At 41.9% G+C, this 19,512-nt stretch overlaps 1 protein-coding gene across 4 annotated transcripts in view; it reads left to right on the top strand.

The window, feature by feature from the left end:
• Window positions 1-18,707, top strand: part of LOC139763162 (uncharacterized) — a 44,843-nt gene extending 26,136 nt beyond the window's left edge. For all 4 annotated transcript variants that reach the window (XM_071688869.1, XM_071688872.1, XM_071688873.1 and 1 more), the window contains exons 3-4: window positions 13,879-14,064; window positions 14,362-18,707. In XM_071688869.1, the coding sequence (XP_071544970.1) occupies window positions 13,882-14,064; window positions 14,362-18,093 (3,915 nt within the window). In that variant the 5' untranslated portion in view covers window positions 13,879-13,881 and the 3' untranslated portion in view covers window positions 18,094-18,707. The remainder of the gene's footprint in view (window positions 1-13,878; window positions 14,065-14,361) is intronic.
• Window positions 18,708-19,512: the final 805 nt, after the last annotated feature.

Below are 19,512 nucleotides of genomic sequence, written 5' to 3'. Positions count from 1 at the left end.
CATCTCTCTCCATCCTGTTTCAGTTTTACCCATATCAACCGAGAGTTTACTTTCTTACACTATCTCATACTCCCACTACTCCTTTTTCAGGAGTAGTGCTACTCCTTCCTTTGCTCTTATCCTTTCACCAACCCCTCACTTTACTCTCAAAACATTCCTAAACCACTCTTCCCCTTTAACCTTGAGCTTCATTTCACTCAGAGCCAAAACATTCAGGTTCCTTTCATCAAACATACTACTTATCTCTCTTTTTTTCTCATCTTGTTTACACCCTCACACATTTAGACTTTGATTAGAATGAGCACTCCCTGCATCACTCCTTCTGTTTCCCCTTTTAGAAATTTAAAATACAAGGAGGGGAGGGTTTCTAGGCCGTCGCTCCCGTCCCCTTTAGTTGCCTTCTACAACAAGCGGGAGGTGCAGTGGGAAGTATTCTTTCTTCCCTATCCCCAGATATATATATATATATATATATATATATATATATATATATATATATATATATATATATATATATATATATATATATATATTTTTGCTTTATTTTTATTTATTATACTTTGTCGCTGTCTCCCGCGTTTGCGAGGTAGCGCAAGGAAACAGACGAAAGAAATGGCCCAACCCCCCCCCCCCATACACATGTATATACATACGTCCACACACGCAAATATACATACCTACACAGCTTTCCATGGTTTACCCCAGACGCTTCACATGCCCTGATTCAATCCACTGACAGCACGTCAACCCCGGTATACCACATCGCTCCAATTCACTCTATTTCTTGCCCTCCTTTCACCCTCCTGCATGTTCAGGCCCCGATCACACAAAATCTTTTTCACTCCATCTTTCCACCTCCAATTTGGTCTCCCTCTTCTCCTCGTTCCCTCCACCTCCGACACATATATCCTCTTGGTCAATCTTTCCTCACTCATTCTCTCCATGTGCCCAAACCACTTCAAAACACCCTCTTCTGCTCTCTCAACCACGCTCTTTTTATTTCCACACAACTCTCTTACCCTTACGTTACTCACTCGATCAAACCACTTCACACCACACATTGTCCTCAAACATCTCATTTCCAGCACATCCATCCTCCTGCGCACAACTCTATCCATAGCCCACGCCTCGCAACCATACAACATTGTTGGAACCACTATTCCTTCAAACATACCCATTTTTGCTTTCCGAGATAATGTTCTCGACTTCCACACATTCTTCAAGGCCCCCAGAATTTTCGCCCCCTCCCCCACCCTATGATCCACCTCCGCTTCCATGGTCCCATCCGCTGCCAGATCCACTCCCAGATGTCTAAAACACTTCACTTCCTCCAGTTTTTCTCCATTCAAACTCACCTCCCAATTGACTTGACCCCCAACCCTACTGTACCTAATAACCTTGCTCTTATTCACATTTACTCTTAACTTTCTTCTTCCACACACTTTACCAAACTCATTCACCAGCTTCTGCAGTTTTTCACATGAATCAGCCACCAGCGCTGTATCATCAGCGAACAACAACTGACTCACTTCCCAAGCTCTCTCATCCCCAACAGACTTCATACTTGCCCCTCTTTCCAAAACTCTTGCATTTACCTCCCTAACAACCCCATCCATAAACAAATTAAACAACCATGGAGACATCACACACCCCTGCCGCAAACCTACATTCACTGAGAACCAATCACTTTCCTCTCTTCCTACACGTACACATGCCTTACATCCTCGATAAAAACTTTTCACTGCTTCTAACAACTTGCCTCCCACACCATATATTCTTAATACCTTCCACAGAGCATCTCTATCAACTCTATCATATGCCTTCTCCAGATCCATAAATGCTACATATATATATATATATATATATATATGTATATATATATATATATATATATATATATATATATATATATATATATGGGTTTTCAGAAGAGTAAATGTTGGGGTGAAGAGGGTGGTGAGAGTAAGTGAGCTTGGGAAGGAGACTTGTGTGAGGAAGTACCAGGAGAGACTGAGTACAGAATGGAAAAAGGTGAGAACAATGGAAGTAAGGGGAGTGGGGGAGGAATGGGATGTATTTAGGGAAGCAGTGATGGCTTGCGCAAAAGATGCTTGTGGCATGAGAAGAGTAGGAGGTGGGTTGATTAGAAAGGGTAGTGAGTGGTGGGATGAAGAAGTAAGAGTATTAGTGAAAGAGAAGAGAGAGGCATTTGGATGATTTTTGCAGGGGAAAAAATGCAGTTGAGTGGGAGACGTATAAAAGAAAGAGACAGGAGGTCAAGAGAAAGGTGCAAGAGGTGAAAAAAAGGGCAAATGAGAGTTGGGGTGAGAGAGTATCATTAAATTTTAGGGAGAATAAAAAGATGTTCTGGAAGGAGGTAAATAAAGTGCGTAAGACAAGGGAGCAAATGGGAACTTCAGTGAAGGGCGCAAATGGGGAGGTGATAACAAGTAGTGGTGATGTGAGAAGGAGATGGAGTAAGTATTTTGAAGGTTTGTTGAATGTGTTTGATGATAGAGTGGCAGATGTAGGGTGTTTTGGTCGAGGTGGTGTGCAAAGTGAGAAAGCCGGCAAGGCAGCAGGTTTGGATGGTATTGCAGTGGAATTTATTAAAAAAGGGGGTGACTGTATTGTTGACTGGTTGGTAAGGTTATTTAATGTATGTATGACTCATGGTGAGGTGCCTGAGGATTGGCGGAATGCGTGCATAGTGCCATTGTACAAAGGCAAAGGGGATAAGAGTGAGTGCTCAAATTACAGAGGTATAAGTTTGTTGAGTATTCCTGGTAAATTATATGGGAGGGTATTGATTGAGAGGGTGAGGGCATGTACAGAGCATCAGATTGGGGAAGAGCAGTGTGGTTTCAGAAGTGGTAGAGGATGTGTGGATCAGGTGTTTGCTTTGAAGAATGTATGTGAGAAATACTTAGAAAAGCAAATGGATTTGTATGTAGCATTTATGGATCTGGAGAAGGCATATGATAGAGTTGATAGAGATGCTCTGTGGAAGGTATTAAGAATATATGGTGTGGGAGGCAAGTTGTTAGAAGCAGTGAAAAGTTTTTATCGAGGATGTAAGGCATGTGTACGTGTAGGAAGAGAGGAAAGTGATTGGTTCTCAGTGAATGTAGGTTTGCGGCAGGGGTGTGTGATGTCTCCATGGTTGTTTAATTTGTTTATGGATGGGGTTGTTAGGGAGGTGAATGCAAGAGTTTTGGAAAGAGGGGCAAGTATGAAGTCTGTTGGGGATGAGAGAGCTTGGGAAGTGAGTCAGTTGTTGTTCGCTGATGATACAGCGCTGGTGGCTGATTCATGTGAGAAACTGCAGAAGCTGGTGACTGAGTTTGGTAAAGTGTGTGAAGAAGAAAGTTAAGAGTAAATGTGAATAAGAGCAAGGTTATTAGGTACAGTAGGGTTGAGGGTCAAGTCAATTGGGAGGTGAGTTTGAATGGAGAAAAACTGGAGGAAGTGAATTGTTTTAGATATCTGGGAGTGGATCTGGCAGCGGATGGAACCATGGAAGCGGAAGTGGATCATAGGGTAGGGGAGGGGGGCGAAAATTCTGGGAGCCTTGAAGAATGTGTGGAAGTCGAGAACATTATCTCGGAAAGCAAAAATGGGTATGTTTGAAGGAATAGTGGTTCCAACAATGTTGTATGGTTGCGAGGCGTGGGCTATGGATAGAGTTGTGCGCAGGAGGATGGATGTGCTGGAAATGAGATGTTTGAGGACAGTGTGTGGTGTGAGGTGGTTTGATCGAGTAAGTAACGTAAGGGTAAGAGAGATGTGTGGAAATAAAAAGAGCGTGGTTGAGAGAGGAGAAGAGGATGTTTTGAAATGGTTTGGGCACATGGAGAGAATGAGTGAGGAAAGATTGACCAAGAGGATATATGTGTCGGAGGTGGAGGGAACGAGAAGAGGGAGACCAAATTGGAGGTGGAAAGATGGAGTGAAAAAGATTTTGTGTGATCGGGGCCTGAACATGCAGGAGGGTGAAAGGAGGGCAAGGAATAGAGTGAATTGGAGCGGTGTGGTATACCGGGGTTGACATGCTGTCAGTGGATTGAATTTAAGGCATGTGAAGCGTCTGGGGTAAGCCATGGAAAGCAGTGTAGGTATGTATATTTGCGTGTGTGGACGTATGTATATACATGTGTATGGGGGGGGGTTGGGCCATTTCTTTCGTCTGTTTCCTTGCGCTACCTCGCAAACGCGGGAGACAGCGACAAAGTATAATAATAATATAATAAATATATATATATATATATATATATATATATATATATATATATATCATCCCTGGGGATAGGGGAGAAAGAATACTTCCCACGTATTCCCTGCGTGTCGTAGAAGGCGACTAAAAGGGGAGGGAGCGGGGGGCTGGAAATCCTCCCCTCTCGTTTTTTTTTTTTTTTTAATTTTCCAAAAGAAGGAACAGAGAATTCGGCCAGGTGAGGGTATTCCCTCAAAGGCCCAGTCCTCTGTTCTTAACGCTACCTCGCTAATGCGGGAAATGGCGAATAGTTTGAAAGAAAGAAAGATATATATATATATATATATATATATGTGTGTGTGTGTGTGTGTGTGTGTGTGTGTTTGTATGTTACTTTTTGATTATTATTATTATACTTTGTTGCTGTCTCCCGCATGAGCGAGCTAGCACAAAGAATGGCCGAACCCACCCACATACACATGTATATACATACACACACACACACACACACACACACACGCACATATACATACCTATACATTTCAATGTATACATACATATACATACACAGACAAATACATATATACACATGTACATATTCATACTTGCTGCACCTCAGCCATTCCTGTCACCATCCTGCCTTATGAAATGGCACCCTTTCCCCCCGCATGCTCCCAGCACCTTGTGACTCACTTTCGCTTCCATGTTTCCATCCACTCCAAGATATCTAAAACACTTCCTCCAGTTTTTCTCCATTCAAACTTACCTCCCAGTTTACCTGTCCCTCAACTCTACTGAACCTAATAACCTTGCTCTTATTTACATTTACTCTCAGCTTTCTTCTTTTGCATAGTTTACCAAACTCAGTCACCAGCTTCCACAGTTTCTCACCTGAATCAGCCACCAGAGCTGTATCATCAGCGAACAACAACTGACTCACTTCCCAAGCCCTCTCATCCCCAACAGACTGCATACTTACCCCTTTCTCTAAAACTTGCATTCACCTCCCTAACAACCCCATCCATAAACAAATTAAACAACCATGAAGATATCACACTCCCCTGCCACAAACTGACATTCACTGGGAACCAATAACTTTCCTCTCTTCCTACTTGTACACATGCCTTACATCCTCCCACACCATATACTCTTAATACCTTTCATAGAGCATCTCTATCAACTCTATCATTTACCTTCTCTTGATTCATAAATGCTACATCCAAATCCATCTGCTTTTCTAAGTATTTCTCACATACATTCTTCAAAGCAAACACTTGATCCACACATCCTCTACCGTTCTGAAACCACACTGCTCCTCCTCAGTCTGATGTTCTATACAAGCCTTGACCCCCTCAATCAATACCCTCCCATATAATTTCCCAGGAATACTCATGAAACTTATACCTCAGTAATTTGAACACTCACCTTAATCCCCTTTGCCTTTGTACAGTGGCACTATACATGGATTCTGCCAATCTTCAGCCACTTCACCATTAACCATACATATATTGGACATCCTCACCAACCAGTCAGCAACACAGTCACCACTTTTTTTGATAAATTCCACAGCAATACCATACAAACCCACCACCTTGCCAGCTTTCATCTTCCACAAAGCTTTCACCACCTCTTCTCTGTTTACCAAATCACCTCTCCCTGACCCTCTCACTTCGCATGCCACCTCGACCAAAACACCCTATATTTCCCATTCTATGATCACCCACATTCAACATACCTTCAAAATACTCACTCCATCTCCCTCTCACTTCACCACTACTTGTTATTACCTCCCTATTTGCCCCTTCAACGATGTTCCCATTTGTTCTCTTGTCTTACGAACTTTATTTACCTCCTTCCAAAACACCTTTTTATTCTCCCTAAAATTTGATGATACTCTCTCACCCCAACTCTCATTTGCCCTCTTTTTCTCCTCGTGCACATTTCTCTTGACTTCTTGCCACTTTCTCTTATACATCTCCCAGTCATTTGACCTATTTCCCTGCAAAAATCATCCAAATGCCTCTAACTTTTCTTTCACTGACAATCTTACTTCTTCATCCCACCACTCACTACACTTTCTAATCTGTCCACCTCCCACCTTTCTTATGCCACAGGCATCTTTTGCAAAAGCCATCACTGCTTCCCTAAATACATCCCATTCTTCCCCCACTCCCCTTACATCATTTGCTCTCACCTTTTTCCATTCTGCACTCAGTCTCTCCTGGTACTTCCTCACACAAGTCTCCTTTCCAAGCTCACTTACTCTCACCACTCTCTTCTCCCCAACATTATCTTTTCTTTTCTGAAAACCTCTACATATCTATACCTTCACCTCAAGATAATGATCAGACATCCCTCCAGTTGCCCCTCTCAGCACATTGACATCCAAGTCTCTCTTTCACGTGCCTATCAATTAACACAATCCAATAATGCTCCCTGGCCATCTCTCCTACTTACATACGTATACTTATGTATATCTCTCTTTTTAAACCAGGTTTTCCCAATCACCAGTCTTTTTTTAGTACACAAATCCACAAGCTCTTCACCATTTCCATTTACAACACTGAACACCCCATGTACACCAATTGTACCCTCAACTGCCACATTACTCACCTTTGCATTCAAATCACCCATCACTATAACACAGTCTCGTGCATGAAATCTCCTAACACACTCACTTGGCTGCTCCCGAAATACTTGCCTTTCATGATCTTTCTTCTCATTACCAGGTGCATAGGCACCAATAATCTCCCATCTCTCTCCATCAACTTTCAGTTTTACCCATATGAATCTAGAGAGTTTACTTTCTTACACTCTATCACATACTCCCACAACTCCTGTTTCAGGAAGTAGTGTTACTCCTTCCTTTGTCCTTGTTCTCTCACCAACCTGTCTTTACTTCCAAGAAATTTCCAAACCACTATTCCCCTTTACCCTTTGAGTCCATGGGGAAAGTGAAACACGAGAAGTTCCCATGTGCACTTTCGTGTAATAATCACATCATCAGGGGAGACACTAGAGAAAAATATAATAGTCAGTTCCTATACAATGAGGAGACATAGCTAGGACGCCATTTGGTAAACATGTGATTGTCCAAGACAGACAGTGAGCGTCCCTGCTACGTCTCTTCATTGTATATCAACTGACAGTTATATTTCTCTCTTGTGTCTCCCCTGATGATGTGATTATTACACAAAAGTGCACTTGGGAACTTGTTCTGTTTAATTTTCCCTCGGACTCATAGGAATATTCTTGATCACGCACAGAATTGTGATCCTTTCTAATACATATATATTTATTTATATTTATTTATATTTATTATACTTTGTTGCTGTCCCCTGTGTTTGCGAGGTAGCGCAAGGAAACAGACTAAAGAATGGCCCAACCCACGTACATACACATGTATATACATAAATGTCCACACACGCACATATACATACCTATACATCTCAAGGTATACATATATATATACACACACAGACATATACATATATACATGTGTACATAATTCATACTGTCTGCCCTTATTCATTCCCGTTGCCACCGCGCCACACATGAAATGAAAACCCCCTCCCCCCGCATGTGTGTGAGGTAGCACTAGGAAAAGACAACAAAGGCCACATTCGTTCACACTCAGTCTCTAGCTGTCATGTATAATGCACCAAAACCACAGCTCCCTTTCCACATCCAAGCCCCACAAAACTTTCCATGGTTTACCCCAGATGCTTCACATGCCCTGGTTTAATTCATTGACATCACGTCGATTCCGGTATACCACATCATTCCAATTCACTCTATTCCTTGCATGTCTTTCACCCTCCTGCATGTTCAGGCCCCGATCACTCAAAATCTTTTCACTTTATCTTTCCACCTCCAGTTAGTCTCCCACTTCTCCTCGTTCCCTCAACCTCTGACACATATATCCTCTTTGTCAATCTTTCCTCACTTATTCTCTCCATGTGACGAAACCATTTCAAAACACCCTCTTCTGCTATCTCAACCACACTCTTTTTATTACCACACATCTCTCTTACCCTTTCATTACTTACTTGATCAAACCACCTCACACCAGATATATTCCTCAAACATCTCATTTCCAGCACATCCACCCTCCTCCGCACATCTCTATCTATAGCCCACGCCTCGCAACCATATAACATTGTTGGAACCTCTATTCCTTCAAACATACCCATTTTTGCTTTCCAAGATAGCGTTCTCGACTTCCACACATTTTTCAACGCTCCCAGAACCTTCGCCCCCTCCCCCACCCTATGATTCACTTCCGCTGCCAAATCCACTCCTAGATATCTAAAACACTTCACTTCCTCCAGTTTTTCTCCATTCAAACTTACCTCCCAGTTGACTTGTCCCTCAACCCTACTGTACCTAATAATCTTGCTCTTATTCACATTTACTCTCAGCTTTCTTCTTTCACACACTTTACCAAACTCAGTCACTAGCTTCTGCAGTTTCTCACCCGAATCAGCCACTAGCGCTATATCATCAGTGAACAACAACTGACTCACTTCCCAAGCTCTCTCATCCACAACAGACTGCATACTTGCCTCTCTTTCTAAAACTCTTGCATTCACCTCCCTAACAACCCCATCCATAAACAAATTAAACAACCATGGAGACATCACACACCCCTGCCGCAAACCAACATTCACTGAGAACCAATCATTTTCCTCTTTTCCTATACGTACACATGCCTTGCATCCTCGATAAAAACTTTTCACTGCTTCTAACAACTTACCTCCCACACCATCATATATTCTGAATACCTTCCACACAGCATCTCTATCAATTCTATCATATACCTTCTTCAGATTCGTAAATGCTACATACAAATCCATTTGCTTTTCTAAGTGGTTTTCGCATACATTTTTCAAAGCAAACACCTGGTCCACACATCCTCTACCACTTCTGAAACCACACTGCTTTTCCCCAATCTGATGCTCTGTACATGCCCTCACCCTCTCAATCAGTACCCTCCCATATAATTTCCCTTGAATACTCAACAAACTTATACCTGTGTAATTTGAGCACTCACTCTTGTCCCCGTTGCCTTTGTACAATGGCACTATGCAAGCAATCTGCCAGTCCTCAGGCACCTCACCATAAGTCATACATACATTAAATAACCTTACCAACCAGTCAACAATACAGTCACCCCCTTTTTTAATAAATTCCACTGCAATACCATCCACTCTTCTCCGCATAACCTTATCTATAGCCCATGCCTCGCGACCAAATAATAACACTGTTGGAACTTTTATTTCTTCAAACATACCCATTTTTGCTCTCTGAGATAACTTTCTCGCCTTCCACACAGTATTTTGAAGACTTTGCTACTGTAATGTCAGGCTAACTGGTCTGTGCCGCTGTGGCATGAGATTAGATGTACCTCTTTGTATTGGTAACATATAGGCCATTTTGTGATTACAGGATCTGTAGTTCTACTTTTATCTAAGCTCATCTTCATCATTAACATCATAGATTTTACACTTTATCTGGAGAAGAAGTAGGGAGATGGGTGGTTGGGTTTGGGATACTAATGTTTTGGGAATTAGTATAAAATGAGCCAGCTCTAGGAGCAATGGCAAAAGAGATGAAAGGGGTGATGAGACATTTGGAATGTGGGGGGCTAGGAATCATCCACTCCTCAACAAGTGGTGCCATTCTAGTTTGGTACCATAGACTCATAGTATTGGAGTGCCACCAAGGATAAAGTTTAAAGAAAGGAAACATTAGAGTAGAGGGTAAAGAGATATGTAAGTCACTTGTCTGGGGTTATGTATAAGGAGAGGATGTAGTGTTATATATAAGGACATGGTGAATTGTTGTGTATGAGAAGAGGTTGTGAGTTTGTAGATTGAATGCCAGCAATTCATGTGTAGGTAAGGCACAGAGGAATAGCAGTGAAGTGGGCCAGGGAGGGGAATGCTACTACCACAGCATTGCTAGCTCACATCCAGTCTTGTTGAGCTAAAGTGAAGTGTTTATTATGTAAATAGGGGATAGGGGAGAAAGAATACTTCCCATGCATTCCCCAGTTGTCGTAGAAGGCGACTAAAGTGGACGGGAGCGGGGTTCTAGAAACCCTCCCCTCCTTGTATTTTAACTTTCTAAAAGGGGAAACAGAAGGAGTCACGTGGGGAGTGCTCATCCTCCTCGAAGGCTCAGATTGGGGTTTCTAAATGTTTGTGGATGTAACCAAGATGAGAAAAAAGGAGAGATAGGTAGTATGTTTGAGGAAAGGAACCTGGATGTTTTGGCTCTGAGTGAAACGAAGCTCAAGGGTAAAGGGGAAGAGTGGTTTAGGAATGTTTTGGGAGTAAAGTCAGGGGTTGGTGAGAAGACAAGAGCAAGGGAAGGAGTAGCACTACTCCTGAAACAGGAGTGGTGGGAGTATGTGATAGAATGTAAGAAAGTAAACTCTAGATTGATATGGGTAAAACTGAAAGTGGATGGAGAGAGATGGGTGATTATTGGTGCATATGCACCTGGGCATGAGAGGAAAGATCATGAGAGGCAAGTGTTTTGGGAGCAGCTGAGAGAGTGTGTTGGCAGTTTTGATGCACGAGACCGGGTTATAGTGATGGGTGATTTGAATGCAAACTTGAGTAATGTGACAGTTGAGGGAATAATTCGTGTACATAGGGTGTTCAGTGTTGTAAATGGAAATGGTGAAGAGCTTGTAGATTTATGTGCTGAAAAAAGACTGGTGATTGGGAATACTTGGTTTAAAAAGAGAGATATACATAAGTATATGTATGTAAGTAGGAGAGATGGCCAGAGAGCGTTATTGGATTACGTGTTAATTGATTGGCACGTGAAAGAGAGACTTGGATGTTAATGTGCTGAGAGGGGCAACTGGAGGGATGTCTGATCATTATCTTGTGGAGGCGAAGGTGAAGATTTGTAGAGGTTTTCAGAAAAGAAGAGAGAATGTTGGGGTGAAGAGAGTGTTGAGAGTAAGTGAGCTTGGGAGTGAGACTTGTATGAGGAAGTACCAGGAGAGACTGAGTGCAGATTGGAAAAAGGTGAGAGAAAAAGACGTAAGGGGAGTGGGGAAGAATGGGATGTATTTAGGAAAGCAGTGATGGCTTGCGCTAAAGATGCTTGTGGCATGAGAAGTGTGGGAGGTGGGCAGATTAGAAAGGGTAGTGAGTGGTGGGATGAAGAAGTGAGATTATTAGTGAAAGAGAAGAGAGAGGCATTTGGACGAGTTTTGCAGGAAATAGTGCAAATGACCGTGAGATGTATAAAAGAAAGAGGCAGGAGGTCAAGAGGAAGGTGCAAGAGGTGAAAAAGAGGGCAAATGAGGGTTGGGGTGAGAGAGTATCGTTAAATTTTAGGGAGAATAAAAAGATGTTTTGGAAGGAGGTAAATAAAGTGCGTAAGACAAGGGAACAAATGGGAACATCGGTGAAGGAGGCTAATGGGGAGGTGATAACAAGTAGTGGTGATGTGAGGAGATGGAGTGAGTGTTTTGAAGGTTTGTTGAATGTGTTAGATGATAGAGTGGCAGATGTAGCGTGTTTTGGTCGAGGTGGTGTGCGAAGTGAGAGGGTTAGGGGGAATGATCAGGTAAACAGAGAAGAGGTAGTAAAAGCTTTTCAGATGATGAAAGCTGGCAAGGCAGTGGGTTTGGATGGTGTTGCAGTGGAATTTATTAAAAAGAGGGAGTGACTGTGTTGTTGACTGGTTGGCAAGGATATTTAATGTATGTATGACTAATGGTGAGGTGCCTGAGGATTGGCAGAATGCATGCATAGTGCCATTGTACAAAGCCAAAGGGGATAAAAGTGAGTGCTCAAATTACAGAGGTATAAGTTTTTGAGTATTCCAGGGAAATTATATGAGAGGGTATTGGTTGAGAGGGTGAAGGTATGTACAGAGCATCAGATTGGGGAAGAGCAGTGTGGTTTCAGAAGTGGTAGATGATATGTGGATCAGGTGTTTGCTTTGAAGAATGTATGTGTGAAATACTTAGAAAAGCAAATGGATTTGTATGTAGCATTTATGGATCTGGAGTAGACATTTGATAGAGTTGATAGAGATGCTCTGTGGAAGGTATTAAGAATATATGGTGTGTGAGGCAAGTTGTTAGAAGCAGTGGAAATTATTTATTGAGGATGTAAGGCATGTGTACGAGTAGGAAGAGAGGGAAGTGATTGGTTTCCAGTGAATGTTTGTTTGCAGCAGGGGTGCGTGATCTCTCCATGGTTGTTTAATTTGTTTATGGATGGGTTTGTTAGGGAGGTGAATGCAAGAGTTTTAAAGAGAGGGGCCAGTATGCTGTCAGTTGTGGGTAAGAGAGCTTGGGAAGTGAGTCAGTTGTTGTTCACTGATGATACAGCGCTGGTGGCTGATTTGGGTGAGAAACTGCGGAAGCTGGTGACTGAGTTGGGTAAAGTGCATGAAAGAAGAAAGCTGAGTAAATGTGAATAAGAGCAAGGTTATAAGGTATAGTAGGGTTGAGGGACAAGTCAATTGGGAGGTAAGTTTGAATGGAATAAAACTGGGGAAGTGAAGTGTTTTAGATATCTGGGAGTGGATTTGGCAGCGGATGGTTGCAAGGCATGCGCTATAGATAGAGATGTGCGGAGGAGGATGGATGTGCTGGAAATGAGATGTTTGAGGACAATGTGTGGTGTGAGGTGGTTTGATCGAGTAAGTAATGAAAGGGTAAGAGAGATGTGTGGTAATAAAAAGAGTGTGGTTGAGAGAGCAGAAGAGGATGTTTTGAAATGGTTTGTTCACCTGGAGAGAATGAGTGAGGAAAAATTGACAAAGAGGATATATGTGTGAGAGTTGGAGGGAACGAGGGGAAGTGGGAGAACAAATTGGAGGTGGAAAGATGGAGTGAAAAAGATTTTGAATGATTGGGGCCTGAACATGCAGGAGGGTGAAAGGTGTTCAGTGAATACAGAGAATTGGAACGATGGGGTATACCAGGGTCGATGTGTTGTCAATGTATTGAACCAGGGCATGTGAAGTGTGTGGGGTAAACCATGGAAAGTTTTGTGGGGCCTGGATGTGGAAAGGGAGCTGTGGTTTCAGTGCATTATACATGACAGCTAGAGATTGAGTGTGAACGAATGTGGCTTTTGTTGTCTTTTCCTAGTGTAACCTCGCATGCCACATATGTGGGGGAAGGGGTTTGTCATTTCATGTGTGGTGGGGTGGTGAATAAAGGCAGCAAGCATGAATTATGTACATATGTATATATGTATATGTCTGTGTATGTATACTTATGTATATGTTGAAATGTATAGGTATGTATATGTGCATGTGTGGACATGTATGTATTTACATGTGTATGTGGGTGGGTTGGGCCATTCTTTCTTTTGTTTCCTTGTGCTATCTTGCTAACACGTGAGACAGCAACAAAGTGTGATAATGAAAAAAATAATGTTTGTTAGCCTTGGTAAACTCTGCCTGCAATTGGTATCATTGCCATTGGATGGAAAGGCAGAGTGTCATCAAGGACCCTTTCCAACCCCAAAAGAATGTGTCATACCGTGCTCCCACATTGAGTGCAACTTTGTAGTGGTAGATATCCCATCATAGGGTTACATAATGCTAGAAAACATACAAATTCTTTTATCTAAGGATGTATCAAAGATACCTCTTAACAGGTTTGTTCCATTTTCCAGGCAATGGCATCATCCTCCATAGAGGTGATGGGTGTGGGTGGTGGAGAGATGAAGGTTATGCTAATGGATGATAGCACAGCTGAAGGGGATATGGAAGGACAGATGCAAACCATAATTACTGCCACTAATGCTCAAGGCCAAATGGTGTCTGCGGTGGAACCTCAGCCTGCCTCCAGCCAGGAAGAGGTAAACAATATTAGTTATATTGACCCCTACAGTGAAAACTTTTAATATTTGAAATAGTGATTTTATGAATCTATAACTGCAGACCTGGCAGTAAATACCTTTGTACCATTTGCTTGTAAAAATTGTTAGAAATTGAAAAACATTCAGCACATCTAGCCCATAATGCCATAGTTGGCATAACATAAGACTTAGATGTTTCTTAACCATGTAAAGCACCAGTTATACCAGAATTCTAATACAGTCACCAAGATTTTCAAAACATTGTTAACTAAATCAGAATTTTAATGTGTTTTCCAGGATTTTCCAAGTATGGAGAGTCAGTTCCACACACTTGAGGGTATGGAACCACCCCCAGGCACCATTATTTTTTCTCCACAAGATCTCTTGCGACCTATGAAGCCTGTTGGTCGTAGCAGAGGTAGAGGTGGTGCCCGAAGTAGTTTGGCATCTATCAAGCAAGAGCCTGGGGGTCCTTCAACTTTTGGTGGCAGCCAAACCTTAGAAATGCCTGTTTCCTGTGAGGTCTGTGGCAAGGTAATGATGACAGGAAAAACGCTAGTGCAGCACATGGCCATACACTCAGACCTCAAGCCATTCCAGTGCCCACACTGCCCTAAATCATTTGCTCGGAAAGTACATCTTCAGGGGCACTTGGTGGTACATGGTATAGAGAAGCAATTTGAATGTCCCATTTGCCACCAAAGGTTCAGTCGTCAAGATTGTGTTAAGGTACACATGCGCCTTCATGACAAAAGTAAATGTGTATATTGTGATGTGTGTCACAAAGCCTTCTTAACTGTGGGGGCACTGAATATACATCTTCGTATTCACAGAGGTGAGAAACCTTTTAAGTGTCACCTTTGTAGCAAGTGCTTCACCCAGAAAAATCATCTTATCACCCATATTAAACGCCATACAAAAGTTACTGATGAACACTTTACCAAAAAATTAGGGCCAAGGATGTTCAAATGTGAACATTGTCCCCGCTCATTTATTCGCTTAAGTGATTATGAGCGGCATGTTCAGTGGAATCATGGAGCTGTAGCAGAAGGTAGCATCATTGACAAGCTTCCCACAGTTGGAAACCTACTAGATGGAGAACTAAAGCAGACTGGTCTTGCTCCTCAGATATTCAAAGCTCCCAAAGATGCTCTGAATAGCAAGCCAAAATCCCGAAGAACAAAGAAAGTAATGTGCACAACCTCAACCCAAACAGATGAGGAAGGTGGCCATGTCATCATTCCCCGCCAGTATCAGGGGCAAGTATGTGTAAGCACCCAAGTGTCTGCCCCCCCTACACCTCGTCCTGCAGATGATGACATGTATGAGAATGACATATTTGATGAAGGTATGGACCGCAATTACAGTTCTGATGAAGAAGAAGATGATGAAGACCAGGAGAGAAGAGAGGGGGATGAGCAAATAGAAAGGAAAGTATTTGCTATTCCAGAATCAGCAGAGATGGCATCTGATCCAATTCAAGATGCTGCATTTGATGCAATTGTTCAAGGAAACACAAAACCACCTCAAGAACAAGAACCTGTACAAGATGAGCACTCTGTCTTTTTACAAGAAGTTGCATCGTCCATTGCGAAGCAGGGTTTAGTTACAAAATCACCAGACACAAGGTTAGAACAAAGGGTAAATGAAGAAGAAATTAGTGTTAGAGAAAATGCGAGCAGTGAAAAAGAACACCAAGAGAGCATTGTGCAAGAGAGTTCTTTAGAAGGAAGGACGGTAACCAGAGAACTTGAAGATGAATCACATGAGGTGCCAGAAATGAATTCCACAAGACAAGTCACAAGGGGTGGAGATGAAGATCAAGAACTTGAAATTGGAAATCAGTTGATGGATATACAAACTCTAAAATCCAGAAGTGAAACTATCCACATGCCGATCAGGAGGCCTAGAGGTCGAGGTAAAAAATGTAGTCCTTATGGCTTGTCAGGAGCTGCTGAACTACGAGCAATAAGGAAAAGTATGATGAAGAATATCTTAAATGCTGAACCTGAAGAGCCAAAGAATATGAATGTACCTGGGACAGAGGAACCAAAGACAGTGGAAGCAGAACCAGATGAGGCAAGAAATACAGCAGGCATACCAGAGGATGGTGAAACTGAAGGGAGAGGTAAGCGAATGGCTAAGAACAAGCAACATGGAAAGGACTTTGTATGCAATATGAAGAGCTGTGAAACTTGCTTCTCTTCACCAAAGCCAAATGTAAAAGCTCAGACCAAAGTTAAAGTTAAAGTGAAGGAGAAGGAGTCATCAGAAAAACCTGAAGTGGCAGCTCCTGTGAGAAAAGTTGTACCTCTTTCTTCAAGAGAGCCAGTGAAACAGGTTTTGAAAGATATAACAAAACAGCCAGAGAAACGAGTACCATCTATTGCAAATGCCATGCACAACATGGTTAGTAGTGTAAATAAATCTCAGGAACGTGTAATAAAAAAGATGAAGGTAGAGAACAGACTGGAAGAAACTAAAATGAAAGTTGGCAATCGGGTAGGCTCATATCCAGTTGATATCACAGCAAACCCACTTCATAGTAAAACAAAGAAGGAGGATTACTTTGTAACTACCAGTAACTCGAGTAGTGTTGTGTCTCCGCCAGTTGAACTAATGTCATTTTGTATTCCAACATACTCTTGTAAACTTTGTAGCAGAGAGTTTAGGTTTGAAGGTAAGCTTCACCGTCACATTGAGTCGGTTCATCAAAATAAGTCAATATTTTCTCCTGATGTGAAACCTGGGAGAGGTTCGAGCAAAATTGTTCCCACTCCATCTCAGGAGCAAATTGCTCCTCATCCATCACCACCACTAGAGCCTGAAAACCCTGAGATTGCTGCATTACGTTCTGAATGGGACGATGATGATGATGATGACGATGATGATGTAATGGAAGCAGCTGCAGTCAGTGTCAGTGCCCCAATCACAAGCTTTGCTGGTCCTACCCCAACTCTGAAGATAGTTACTCGAGAAATAGCCCCAGTGACAACGACTGTTACCGATGTTTATAGCTCAGGTGTGAAGGTTAACATGAATAAACTGGCTGGGCTTTTGCCCCAGGCTGGTAAGACCATTCCAGTAGATTATGAAGGGAGTAAAGTGAAGAATGAATTGAACACCCCAGTTTGCTCAACAATTGAGCCTTCACATCCACGAGAGCCAGAAACTATTATGGCAGACACCTTGGACATGAAGTGTCGGCGGCTTTTGGAAAAATTGTTTGATCATGATTTGCTTCTTAGTTGTGGCTTGTTAGAGGAACATGTGTCTGTAGTGCTGGGAAGAGTTTTACAGCACTATGGTGTTAAGATGATAGAGGACTATGGTCAAGGCCAGTATGAGGTGCTAAAGTACAATTTGTGGCGGTTGATTGAATGGAAAGTTACCATGGAACAGATGGAGGAGTTCTATACAGCTGGTAAGAGTGTTGAAGAAATGATGGATGACATAATGAATGAACAGGTTCCTTTGGTATCCCACCACTTTGTGCCACAACAGCAGGCTGCTCAGGGACATGTGCAAGCGAATCAGGCTGCCCAGGTTACACAGGTTGAAGCTGTAGATGTTGGTGATGGCCAGATGGTCCTCCAGCATGTCGCTGGGGTACTAGGAGGTCAGATCAACTTACCTGAAGGTGTCACTCAGGTGGTGCTTTCTCAGGATGTTCCACCTGACCTACTGCAGGGAGCTCATATAGTCACAATTGATCCCACCACTGGCCAGGTAATTTCCCAGGTGACTGCTGACCAAGTGATTCTTGCTGATAGTATTGGTGATGAACTAGAACAACAAGTTGCAGCCCTGGATGGTCAGGTAGTTGTATCCCAGTCGCATGTAGTGAATCAGAATGTCAGTCAAGGGAACATAGTGGTGACACACTCATCTGCCATGCCAGTAGAGGTGAGTCAGGCTCAGATAAGTCATGGCCAAGTCATAGTGCAAGCAGCACCCCCACAACAAGCTGTTAAGATGGAAACTATGACCAGCACTCCTGGCCATCCGACTCACCAGCACCAGCAGTAAGGCTGATTCACAACCCCACTGCCCTGTACAAAATTACTAGATGCTTAAAAAGACTTGATTATATTTAAGTATTCTATATATATTATATAGATTATTCTGGATCTCTGATCCTGTCCCTTTATCAGTTGACTTATGCAGTGTTTTATCATGTATACATTTATCTGTAAAGTTAAAAACAAATTTTTAAGGAAATTTGATGGTTTCCTCAGGTTATTGTAAATATTTTAGACAATTGGCTCTGAAAAAGATTATGTAGTGAGTGCCTTTCTTTACAAAACTACTGTATGCATATCTAGTTCTGTTCCCTTTTATGGTATTGTACACTGTTCATCAAGCACATATATTCACTTCTAGTGAATGAATATGGGATTGATTATCGTCTTTTGAAGTGAAATTTGAAGTTGAACATTAGGCATTCCTCTATACATATATGTGTTGGCATTAACATGTTATTTTGTTAATAAAATTTGGATAATTGAATAACTGTATATTGGTTGATTCATATATACCACAATGATTGTTTCATTTTTTTCTACAGTTGTGTGGCATCCAAGTGTGTAATGGAAATATACATGCACTCTTATTTATATTCTAATAAAGATCCTTACATAAGATGTAGTTGCCATTTCTTTCTTGTTCTTAACTCCAAATGCATAACTATTATTGGAAAAAGATTTCAAATTGAACCATATCGTAGCTTGTACAATGGCAGTTTAATAACATTCACCATTGGGAATGGTTGAATTCCTCCTTTATGGATGGTGGAGGGATTGAAACCCCCACATTCTCCAATCTCAATGATTTTGGGCAAATTATTATAATTATCTGTTTCACCTCTATTTCACATCCCATTGTAAGTACACAGTCTCGCCTCCAATTGGTTCATATGATCACACTTTTTTAATTGTATCTGTTCTAACAACACCTCCTCCAGCAGCCCCTTACAAGCAAAAATATTGGCACCTCAATGAAGTTGAGTGGAATAACTTCCATTACTTCTTTTCTGACTTTGGTAAATTACTGTCTCTTACATGATGATGCTTCTATCTCCACCAAAGGCATAACAGAAGTTATTTTTGTGGAAATCGAAGCATTTATCCCCTCTTCCTCCAAGAGAACTTTTTCATCCAATCATGTTCAACTGTTCCTGTTCTGAGGCCATTCTGGCAAGGGATCAGACATATCAGCCTTGGAAAAACTCTCCTTTCTCTGGCTCCCATTTAGCTTTTATGACTGCCGTAATACTGCAAGTATTTTATCCAAAAGGCAATGCTTTCCTTTATTTCAAGGAAGTGTAATAAACCCTCCTTGTCATCCATTGATAGGTCTCTCTGGTCTTTAGCTAAGGGCATCTCTTAACAACTAATGTTGCTTTACCTTTCCTTCACAAGTCTCTTTGGCTCCCATTTCTCCTCTAAC

Source organism: Panulirus ornatus, chromosome 46 (genome assembly GCF_036320965.1).
Source record: "Panulirus ornatus isolate Po-2019 chromosome 46, ASM3632096v1, whole genome shotgun sequence".
NCBI lineage: Eukaryota > Metazoa > Arthropoda > Malacostraca > Decapoda > Palinuridae > Panulirus > Panulirus ornatus.
The sequence above is the reverse complement of the archived record's forward strand: the minus strand, read 5'-3'. Positions and strand labels throughout refer to the sequence as shown.